General features: G+C 40.8%; 1 protein-coding gene across 1 annotated transcript in view; it reads left to right on the top strand.

The window, feature by feature from the left end:
- p47 (NSFL1 cofactor p47) overlaps window positions 1–8773 on the top strand; it is a 36538-nt gene extending 27765 nt beyond the window's left edge. The window contains exon 8 of the mRNA XM_070089053.1: window positions 8110–8773. Within this exon, the coding sequence (XP_069945154.1) occupies window positions 8110–8325 (216 nt within the window). The 3' untranslated portion in view covers window positions 8326–8773. The remainder of the gene's footprint in view (window positions 1–8109) is intronic.
- The last annotated feature ends 3459 nt before the right edge of the window (window positions 8774–12232 follow it).

Raw genomic sequence — 12232 nt, 5'->3', positions numbered from 1 at the left:
GGCTGGTGCAAGTATGAGTAGTGGGGGGGGATGGTTGAAGAGGGTTGGAATAGTTTTAAAAATGCAGTATTAGAATGTGGGGCAGAAGTTTGTGGTTATAGGAGGGTGGTTGCAGGAGGAAAGAAGAGTGGAATGATGAAGTAAAGGGTATGATAAAAGAGAGAAAGGTAGCTTATGAGAGGTTTTTACAAAGCAGAAGTGTTATAAGAAGAGTAGCGTATATGGAGAGTAAAAGAAAGGTGAAGAGAGTGGTGAGAGAGTGCAAAAGGAGAGCAGATGATAGAGTGGGAGAGGCACTGTCAAGAAATTTTAATGAAAATAAGAAAAAATTTTGGAGTGAGTTAATCAAGTTAAGAAAGCTTAGGGAATGAATGGATTTGTCAGTTAAAAACAGAGTAGGAGAGTTAGTAGATGGGGAGATGGAGGTATTGGGTAGATGGCGAGAATATTTTGAGGAACTTTTAAATGTCGATGAAGAAAGGGAGGCGGTAATTTCATGCACTGGCCAGGGAGGTATACCATCTTTTAGGAGTGAAGAAGGGCAGGATGCGAGTGTGGGGGAGGTGCGTGAGGCATTATGTAGAATGAAAGGGGGTAAAGCAGCTTGAACTGACGGGATCATGACAGAAATTTTAAAAGCAGGGGGGATATAGTGTTGGAGTGGTTGGTATTTTTGTTTAATAAATGTATGAAAGAGGGGATGGTACCTAGGGATTGGCAGAGAGCATGTATAGTCCCTTTATATAAAGGGAAGGGGGACAAAAGAGATTGTAAAAATTATAGAGGAATAAGTTTACTGAGTATACCAGAAAAAGTGTATGGTAGGGTTATTATTGAAAGAATTAGAGGTAAGACAGAATGTAGGATTGCAGATTGGGGATGTGTAGATCAAGTGTTTACATTGAAGCATATATGTGAATAGTATTTAGATAAAGGTAGGGAAGTTTTTATTGCATTTATGGATTTAGAAAAGGCATATGATAGAGTGGATAGGGGAGCAATGTGGCAGATGTTGCAAGTATAAGGAATAGGTGGTAAGTTACTAAATGCTGTAAAGAGTTTTTATGAGGATAGTGAGACTCAGGTTAGGGTGTGTGAGAAGAGAGGGAGACTACTTCCCAGTAAAAGTAGGTCTTAGACAGGGATGTGTAATGTCACCATGGTTGTTTAATATATTTATAGATGGGATTGTAAAAGAAGTAAATGCTAGGGTGTTCGGGAGAGGGGTGGGATTAAATTATGGGGAATCAAATACAAAATGGGAATTGACACAGCTACTTTTTGCTGATGATACTGTGCTTATGGGAGATTCTAAAGAAAAATTGCAAAGGTTAGTGGATGAGTTTAGGAGTGTGTGTAAAGGTAGAAAGTTGAAAGTGAACATAGAAAAGAGTAAGGTGATGAGGGTATCGAATGATTTAAGTAAAGAAAAATTGGATATCAAATTGGGGAGGAGGAGTATGGAAGAAGTGAATGTTTTCAGATATTTGGGAGTTGACATGTCAGCGGATAGATTTATGAAGGATGTGGTTAATCATAGAATTGATGAAGGAAAAAAGGTGAGTGGTGCATTGAGGTTTATGTGGAGACAAAAAACATTATCTATGGAGGCAAAGAAGGGAATGTATGAAAGTCTAGTAGTACCAACACTCTCATATGGGTGTGAAACTTGGGTTGTAAATGCTGCAGTGAGGAGGCGGTTGGAGGCAGTGGAGATGTCGCGTGTAAGGGCAGTGTGTGTGGTGTAAATATTGTGCAGAAAATTCGGAGTGTGGAAATTAGGAGAAGGTGTGGAGTTAATAAAAGTATTAGTCAGAGGGCTGAAGAGGGGTTGTTGAGGTAGTTTGGTCATTTAGAGAGAATGGATCAAAGTAGAATGACATGGAGAGCATATAAAACTGTAAGGGAAGGAAGGCAGGGTAGGGGTTGTCCTCAAAAAGGTTGGAGGGAGGGGGTACAGGAGGTTTTGTGGGCGAAGGGCTTGGACTTCCAGCAAGTGCTCCGTGTTTTCTCGTGTTTTCACGGTCGCTCTTACGTGCTAGAACTTTAATTTGTGCCATCAATCTTACACGATACATCCCTCTAGCGCCTGGAACCAATCTTGGGCGGAAGACATTATATACTGAGTCAAAAAAGGAGAATTAGTGTGCACTACCTAGCAGAGTTTACTGCCAGAGGGGAATAGGCCTAGTGTGCCGTGTGCAAAATAATAATAATAGAACTTTTCTTTGTCAGAGGAAAGAAAGTCTCCCTGATAATATTGTGTATACATAGTGTATAGTGTATACTACAGTGGCTCCCTAGTATAGATAATAGTATATAGATAATAAAGGCTAAAGTGTCATTTGAAAACAGGTGAATTTGTAAAGGAAGTGATAAGCCTATAGAGGCAGGTGCCAGAAGTCGCCAGAAACTTACCACACTGGTCAGCTGTTTTAAATCTTCCTGGCCTGCTAGTGTACTCGCATATAATCTAGGGATACCAGTGATTAGCAGAATAAAGTGTTGTAGTAGCAACTAACCAGTATTGTAATAGTACTTAGTGGAGTGGAGTGACTTTCATTAGTTTCTATTTTCTTGAAATACCAGACGTATACTGTGAACCTCATATAACCTGTAGTTACCAGCGGTCGCAATATACATAACGAGAAGCAAATATTACTACAGAAAAAGCGTCCTTCTGCCAAAATTTCCACCAGTCAACTATAGTGATAATATAGCAATTGTTGTGGTGGAGACGGAAAAAAACTAGAAAAGCTAGATACAGTGATTGATAAACAAGGGTTGAGGTCGACCATTCGTCATTGTAGGAGCTGCCAGCAATCACCGGTTCTTCAACACGCAAGTTATACTTTTTGTATTAATCAAATCACATATTACTCGGGTAGATAACTTCCAGTAGATCCTTCATGTGTTAGCCCAAATCACCGACCAGTATGTTTTAAATAAGTGACCCACTGATCAAATCAGACTGGTTCCGAACCCTCGACTGGTCCGAACCCTCGACCGATTTCAAACGGTTTCGTTGGACAATAAAGCAGACTGTAAACGGATGGGCTTGTAGGCGCCCTTATAAACACAAACAATAAATAAAAAACAGGAGCGTACTTCGGTAAGCTGTCCTAACATACAAGTACAGTTAGAAATAGAAATACAAATAGCTAGAGCTTCACTTTAAGGAGGTTAATAATAGAGTATTCAAGAGGTTGCTAGTAGAATTACAGTAATTCAACCTTTCAAATCATTATGAAGCCCTGTGTAGTCTGCAATCAATCGAACAAACGGGCTTCCACATGGATAAATTGTCATTTTTGTGGAAATTGGTGTCACGCCCCTTGTGCAGATATCCAAGAACTAGCTACAAGAAGTATTAAAACAGGGAAGTGTTTTTGGGTATGTCCAAATGAGATAAATCTGTGGACTAATATCACATTGGTATTAAAAGAGGATAACATCAAAGCTGCTTTCATAGACAACCTGGAAGCTTTCTACAACAGATGGGAACATAAAAAGTCTGGGCTGGATGGTACTGCCCTTGATGCTGGTCATGTAGACAGAAACTGTAAGGCTGGAGGTGATGTCCTGGTTGTCAGTAAATGTGGGGCTGATAGTGCTGTCCTGGTAGACAGTAATGGTGAAGCTGGAGGTGCTGTCCTGGGAGACAGTAATGGTGAAGCTGGAGATTTTGTCCAGGTAGTCGGGAATTGTACGCAGGATGGAATGCATATAAATGACCTCATGGGAGACAGGAGCCGTAGTGGGGAATCAAGTGTAGTCAAAGATAAGATAAAACCAATATTGCAAACTAGAAATACCACAGGAAATAGCAAACAAGAGGACTCCACTAGCAATAGTGAGGATATATTACCAAAAACAACTGGTGGGAGCTCCTTTGTTGGTGCTAGGGAGGATAGGAATAAGATAGGTAAACATGCACCAACAGGGAATACAGTCACAGAAACCCAAGGCAAAAATGCACCAACAGGGAATACAGTCACAGAAACCCAAGGCAAACAGAAACCAAGCCTGTGCACATACTATGCACTTGGTATCTGCAGGCATGGGAAATCTGGAAAAACAGATGGGACGTGCAACTATGACCACCCTAGAAAATGCCGTGCCCATATGACAACAGGAAAATGCAAACTCCCTTCCTGTAAGCTTTTTCACCCTGAAATGTGTCCCTCTTCAGTACAGGAAAGACTGTGCTATAACTTAAATTGCCAGGCACACCATCTAAAGGGGACAAAAAGATACAAAACATCCAGGCCATGGGAAAACCTGGGTAGCCACAGCCACTCAAGAGGGAGAGGTTTTTTAGTGCCAGGAAGAAAAAAAAACTGGCAGGAAATGGCAGAAATCGTACACCAAATCCAGTCATTCCTGGAGTGGAACCACAGTCGATGGCCTCCACTCCAAACCAACAGATACAGATACTAATGCCGGAACCCCCCCCCCCCAGTACCAACAATACCACCAGTCCGATGACATTCTTCTTTGCAAATATACAGGGTCTAAAGCCAGCAACAAACAACAAAATACCTTTCATCCGTGGACTGCTTGCAGAGGCAAAGGCAATGTTCGCGGCTTTCACTGAGACCCACATAAAGGATCACTTGGACAACGAAATATGGATCCCAGGTTACAACCTATACAGATGCGACAGAGTGAACAGGCAAAAGGGGGGGGGGTTGGCCTGTACATTGCAGAGTCACTTGTGTGCACAGAACTGCTGAATGCCTCAAATGATGTAGTGGAAGTTTTAGCAGTAAAGATCGAGAACCAAAACCTAGTCATTGTGGTAGTCTACAAACCTCCGGATGCAACATCCCAGCAATTCCAGGAACAGCTGTTAAAAATTGACCACTGTCTGGAAAATCTGCCAGCTCCTGCACCCAACATCTTGCTCCTGGGGGATTTCAACTTAAGGCACCTAAAATGGAGGAATATAGCAAATAATATTGTTGCAGTAATAACACCAGGAGGCAGCTCTGATGAAAACTCACACTCACACGAGCTTTTAAATCTCTGCACAAAATTCAATTTAAACCAGCAAATAATAGAGCCTACTAGACTGGAGAATACACTAGACCTCATCTTCACTAACAATGATGATCTGATACGAAATGTCACCATATCAAAAACAATATACTCAGATCACAACATAATTGAGGTTCAGACATGTATGCGCGGAGCCCCAGACCGACATAATGAGATTAGTCACGAGGGAGCATTCACCAAATTCAACTTCAATAACAAAAACATAAAGTGGGACCAAGTAAACCAAATCCTAACTGATATAAGCTGGGAAGATATACTAAGCAACACAGACCCCAACTTATGCCTAGAACAGATTAACTCGGTGGCGCTCGATGTATGCACAAGGCTTATTCCTCTAAGAAAAAGGAGGAGTAGATGTAAAATAGAAAGGGACAGGCGCTCCCTTTACAGGCGACGGAAAAGAATAACAGAGCGGCTAAAAGAGGTCAATATATCTGAAAGGCGTAGGGAGACACTGGTCAGAGAAATAGCAAGCATCGAACTTAAGCTAAAGGAATCTTATAGGAGTCAGGAATCGCGGGAAGAACTAAAAGCCATAAATGAAATCGAAAGAAACCCAAAGTATTTCTTCTCCTATGCCAAATCAAAGTCGAGAACAACGTCCAGTATTGGGCCCCTACTTAAACAAGATGGGTCCTACACAGATGACAGCAAGGAAATGAGTGAGCTACTCAAGTCCCAATATGACTCAGTTTTTAGCAAGCCGCTAACCAGACTGAGAGTCGAAGATCAAAATGAATTTTTTATGAGAGAGCCACAGAATTTGGTTAACACAAGCCTATCTGATGTTATCCTGACGCCAAATGACTTCGAACAGGCGATAAATGACATGCCCATGCACTCTGCCCCAGGGCCAGACTCATGGAACTCCGTGTTCATCAAGAACTGCAAGAAGCCCCTATCACGAGCTTTTACCATCCTATGGAGAGGGAGCATGGACACGGGGGTCGTCCCACAGTTACTAAAAACAACAGACATAGCCCCACTCCACAAAGGGGGCAGTAAAGCAACAGCAAAGAACTACAGACCGATAGCACTAACATCCCATATCATAAAAATCTTTGAAAGGGTCCTAAGAAGCAAGATCACCACCCATCTAGAAACCCATCAATTACACAACCCAGGGCAACATGGGTTTAGAACAGGTCGCTCCTGTCTGTCTCAACTATTGGATCACTACGACAAGGTCCTAGATGCACTAGAAGACAAAAAGAATGCAGATGTAATATATACAGACTTTGCAAAAGCCTTCGACAAGTGTGACCATGGCGTAATAGCGCACAAAATGCGTGCTAAAGGAATAACGGGAAAAGTCGGTCGATGGATCTATAATTTCCTCACTAACAGAACACAGAGAGTAGTAGTCAACAGAGTAAAGTCCGAGGCAGCTACGGTGAAAAGCTCTGTTCCACAAGGCACAGTACTTGCTCCCATCTTGTTCCTCATCCTCATATCTGACATAGACAAGGATGTCAGCCACAGCACCGTGTCTTCCTTTGCAGATGACACCCGAATCTGCATGACAGTGTCTTCCATTGCAGACACTGCAAGGCTCCAGGCGGACATCAACCAAATCTTTCAGTGGGCTGCAGAAAACAATATGAAGTTTAACGATGAGAAATTTCAATTACTCAGATATGGCAAACACGAGGAAATTAAATCGTCATCAGAGTACAAAACAAATTCTGGCCACAAAATAGAGCGAAACACCAACGTCAAAGACCTGGGAGTGATCATGTCAGAGGATCTCACCTTCAAGGACCATAACATTGTATCAATTGCATCTGCTAGAAAAATGACAGGATGGATAATGAGAACCTTCAAAACTAGGGATGCCAAGCCCATGATGACACTCTTCAGGTCACTTGTTCTATCTAGGCTGGAATATTGCTGCACACTAACAGCACCTTTCAAGGCAGGTGAAATTGCTGACCTAGAAAATGTACAGAGAACCTTCACGGCGCGCATAACGGAGATAAAACACCTCAATTACTGGGAGCGCTTGAGGTTCCTGAACCTGTATTCCCTGGAATGCAGGCAGGAGAGATACATGATTATATACACCTGGAAAATCCTAGAGGGACTAGTACCGAACTTGCACACGAAAATCACTCACTACGAAAGCAAAAGACTTGGCAGACGATGCAACATCCCCCCAATGAAAAGCAGGGGTGTCACTAGCACGTTAAGAGACCATACAATAAGTGTCAGGGGCCCGAGACTGTTCAACTGCCTCCCAGCATACATAAGGGGGATTACCAACAGACCCCTGGCAGTCTTCAAGCTGGCACTGGACAAGCACCTAAAGTCGGTTCCTGACCAGCCAGGCTGTGGCTCGTACGTTGGTTTGCGTGCAGCCAACAGTAACAGCCTGGTTGATCAGGCTCTGATCCACCAGGAGGCCTGGTCACAGACTGGGCTGCGGGGGCGTTGACCTCCGGAACTCTCTCCAGGTAAACTCCAGGTAGCAGGGCAATATTTAGTGAAGGGATTCAGGGAAAACGGTTATTTTTATATAGCCGGTCTTGCGTCCTGGAAATGGGAAGTACAATGCCTGCACTTTAAAGGAGGGGTTTGGGATATTGGCAGTTTGGAGGGATATGTTTTGTATCTTTATATGTATATGCTTCTAAACTGTTGTATTCTGAGCATCTCTGCAAAAACAGTGATTGTGTGAGTGAGGTGAAAGTGTTGAATGATGATGAAAGTATTTTCTTTTTGGGGATTTTCTTTCTTTTTGGGTCACCCTGCCTCGGTGGGAGACGGCCGACTTGTTTAAAAAAAAAAAAAAAAAAAAAGTAAATGTTCTGTATAATATGCATTTTTTATGCCTAACTCTCTTGCTCTTTTAATATATGATAGTGTAAATATGTTATCAGGCATATATATGTATATGCATTTGAGTGTAAAAAAAGGCTACGTTTCATTTCACAGCAGTAGCCCAGAACCTAACCTGCTGTATAAGTGAGGCCTACCTGTACATGACTAAATTTAAGCTTAGCATTATAAATGCTTTGTTTTTCACCTTGGTCCTTTTTTGTTTTTCAGGTTCGTTTACCGGATGGCTCTCGTCTCGTGATAAAATTAAATCACACGCATACTGTAGGGAATATACGACAATTCATACAGACAGCTCGACCGGCTCTTGAAACGACAGATTTTGCTCTTATGACCACTTTTCCATATGCTGAATTAACAGATCCCTCTCTGACTGTAGCAGAAGGAAAACTTCTAAATTCTGCAATTGTTGTGAAAACTAAATAAATCTCACATGGTTATATAGATAGACTGAAAATTTGCACTTTTTAAGTAAAAATAGAATACTATATCTTAAAATGTATGAGAAATATTCCTATTCAGTAAGAACTCTGAAAAGAATAACAAAGAAGTTACTGTTTTGTGACATTACATAACCACTCAAAAGGAAGAATGCTGCACGTACATACTTTAATTTTTTATAAGTCTTTGCTATAAATTTTATGGTTATTACTTGAGTGAGTTTATACATACAAAAATGCTTGACAATTCTTGTGTAATGAAATACTGTATACAGTGGACCCCCGGTTAACGATATTTTTTCACTCCAGAAGTATGTTCAGGTGCCAGTACTGACCGAATTTGTTCCCATAAGGAATATTGTGAAGTAGATTAGTCCATTTCAGACCCCCAAACATACACGTACAAACGCATTTACATAAATACACTTACATAATTGGTCGCATTCGGAGGTAATCGTTATGCGGGGGTCCACTGTATATATAGTATTATTAAACAATTGGTTTTTGACTTCACATAGTTGTATTTAATTTCTAAACATTTGTAGTCTCATTCTTTAGTGTATTTTGTTTTTTTCCATATTTGTAAGAATAGTTTTGATGGCTTCCATGCTTAACAGTAAACAATGGAATGTGTTGCAATAAAAAATTGGTTAAATGAATTTTATTGTTATTCAAAAAAAAAAAAATGGGTTTGACATAACTTCAAGGATTTATTTTTGCATCTTTAGTATAGTTGCCGCACGTGGACGGGTCTACTCAGTCATTTTTAAACTAAAAAAAAAAGTTGTGTATAGTCAAATTGAATAATCAGTTGTGCTATACAAATATTTTCAGCATACTAAGAGCACAGTTCTGCTTTGCCTCCCATAACCCTCAACCACATTTTATTACCAGTTTCCACTACATTGATGTTTAATCATGTCGTCTGAAAAATAAGCTATAACTGAACACAAGTTACAGATGGAGTTAGTTAAATATGCAAATACAGGACGTCCCCATTTAGCAAAGAGATTGCATTCCTCAAAAATTGTTACATGAATGTTCATTTCATCAAACCTCTTCTCTAAATTTTTTCATGGAGAAAAAAAAAAAGTTAAGGACTCTAAAACCTGTTGTAAACATAGGGCTGTGTTGTTAATCAAGCACAAGTTTAATACAAATGATTATTGTGCAATAAAGTAGATTTCTTCAAATTTTATTTTATAATTGAATATGAAGCCTAGGAGTAAATGCAAAATAGCTAAAAAAAAAAATTATACATGTACTTAATAAAGTGCCTTGGCCAAGGTATCAAGAATGTAATGCAGGCCACTGACCATACCATGATAAAATTTGGTGTACTGTAATAAATTACACTTACCTTCCCATGAAATTTAAAAATGAAATTTGAGTAATATGATGTCTTTTGGAAAAAAAAAAAACTATATTTATCTTTTCTGAAATTTATTAGGTAGATTTGAGCAGTATATACACTAATTGAAAAAGGGGAAGCTTGGTAAGTAAATGAGAAAATCTCTAAAGTGCTTTAGTGAAGCCATCCATGCTTTTGCCACCCTGAAATATGCTGGGTAGCATCCACTGAATGCCTTATAATTTATTGGCCTTTTTAGCACTCTTGGATAGGGTAGTGTGTAAACAAACATCATGAGCAGAAGTAAGGATGAATGATCTATGTAACTCATGACAGAGTTCAAAATAGTCTCAAGATGATGTCCCTGGGCACTCATGCTTAACCTCATTAAATTAGCCAGTCAGCATACATCTAAACCTTGTTGAAGTTTGTTGACCAAATGATTAATATCCTAAATGAAATGTCCTAATGTATTAACAGGAATTTTTGATAAATGGTACTTACTTAAAAGGCGACTGTCTATACAGTATGGGGAAGGAACAGACTTTTCTCACTGCATTGTAATTTTAAATTGTTATATGTAAATTCCATATTGTTCATGTGCTCTTGTACATTCTTCATGTATATGTGCATAATTAATAATCTCAAATAAACAGTAAAGGTTTTTATCCTAACTGGGTAAGAAACTAGTAACTGAACATGGTACTAAACTCTGTTCATGTTACAACTTAATATTTGTGAACCTAAAAGCTTTTATAGACATGATTTCATAAGACTTCTTTATGTATTGTGGCACAAGTGATGATTAGAAAATTTATAGACAAGTAACTGAAAATGTAAAGTCTACAAATGTTCCTTGAATATTGTAAATTACTTATGTTAAGTGTATATTTGAGTCTGGTATGTACTGTTATAAAGACTAAAGGGGTCAATCAGTTGAAAGATAAGAGGCAGGTCTAAGAGAGCTTATCCTGCAAGCTTAAGCAGCTACTGTCTTGTACCTGCCAGCAAGGGTGTGAAAACCAATGAAAATATGCAAACAATAAAATGCACAGTTATTCTTCTGGTATAACTCGCATGAGTTCAGCACTTTTGTGAAAACTTTTTAATACTGTACTAAAATATTGCAATCTGCTCTTTGGCTGTCAAGATTTTCCTCTTGCAATGCATGATATTTCACATTTCAGGGTGAAGGGCTTTTGATAAAAGGAATTGAAGCTGCCTTCCCCTTTAACTAAGCATGATTACCTTCCATTCCCTACCTCTTCAAGGGGGGCTCCTTGACGTGGCAAAAAGGCTCTTGGTCTCAGGAATCAAATCCTTTGATCTCCTTCCTTAGACTGAGTATAAATACCCCCCAATCCTCACTTCCTTATCCTATCCCATCTTCCCTTTTTTTTTTTTTCTCCCTTTCCTCCCCTCCCTCCCCTTGTTTCCCATTCCATTTGTTGCCTCGGGGGTCCTCCCCTCTGGCGTTACAGTTTCTAGGTAGGGGTGGCATGCTGGGGTTCGTCCCACTCCGTGAGGTCCCTTGGTGCCCTGCTCTCTTCCTGGATTTCTGGGAAGTGGGCAGGGTGCCCTTTGGGTAATGGGTGTATCTCCAGAAGCTGCCTGTTGGTTCTGGGAGGTGGCAGCTGAAGGGGGTGTTTTGTGGCAGGTTTCCGACTATCCTTTGTTTTGTCCGCCAAGGTAGCTCTGTAGATGTGAGGCTGCTATCCCGGAACGCTGGTTTACTGGCATGAAGGGTAGGGTATGGCACGGGTTCCACACTGCATCTTCAACACTGGTGGGCTTGAGGCCCTCTTGGATGGGGGGGGGGGAGCTTTTGGCTCCTCCTAGCGACTGTCCCTCCGCTGTCCCTCTTTTCTTTTCTTTCCCTCTTTTTTTTCTTAAAATAGCAAGGAATATCACAGAAGAATCACCTTTATTTTGGAGTCTTTGCCCATTGAAACCCTTCCCCCTCCCAGACCCTTTTCTGATCCCACACCCTGTTCTGACCTGGCTTCATTATCGGTTCATTCTCTCGACTCTCCTCATACCCCTGTACCTTCTGCAGGTGACACCGCCGCAGAAGGGTGATGCCACAGCAGGTGCTGCAGCGTCACCCATTTCTATTCATGCTGCTGCTTCTAGCATGCCTTTCACACTGCGTCCGACTTCCCCGAATACGGTGCAACAGTTTTTGGATCACCCACCTCCCTCGATTCAGACCGCCCACAGTACTACTACTAAATGTCCAAGACAGACAGTTCGTCGATAATCTCTCAAAAACAACCTAAGCAACGCTCACTACCTTTGCGTTCCGGGCTAATGAGTACGCAATGGACAAAATTCTTTTCTTTACAGACGACGTCTCAAACCAATTATCTTTCTGATCATGGAATTGGTAAAACACACTTACAGCACGCTAGCCAAAATATATCCTTCCACGCTCTTCAAAGTGGTGCGCATGTTGTAAAAGTAGAGAATTCAGAGCAAGCTCATGCTCTCTCCTGCATCACTTCCATAGATAACATAGCAGTCACTTGTTTGTAAGAACACT

This window comes from Cherax quadricarinatus, chromosome 27 (assembly GCF_038502225.1).
Source record: "Cherax quadricarinatus isolate ZL_2023a chromosome 27, ASM3850222v1, whole genome shotgun sequence".
Classification (NCBI taxonomy): domain Eukaryota; kingdom Metazoa; phylum Arthropoda; class Malacostraca; order Decapoda; family Parastacidae; genus Cherax; species Cherax quadricarinatus.
This window is presented reverse-complemented; position numbering and strand designations above follow the sequence as displayed.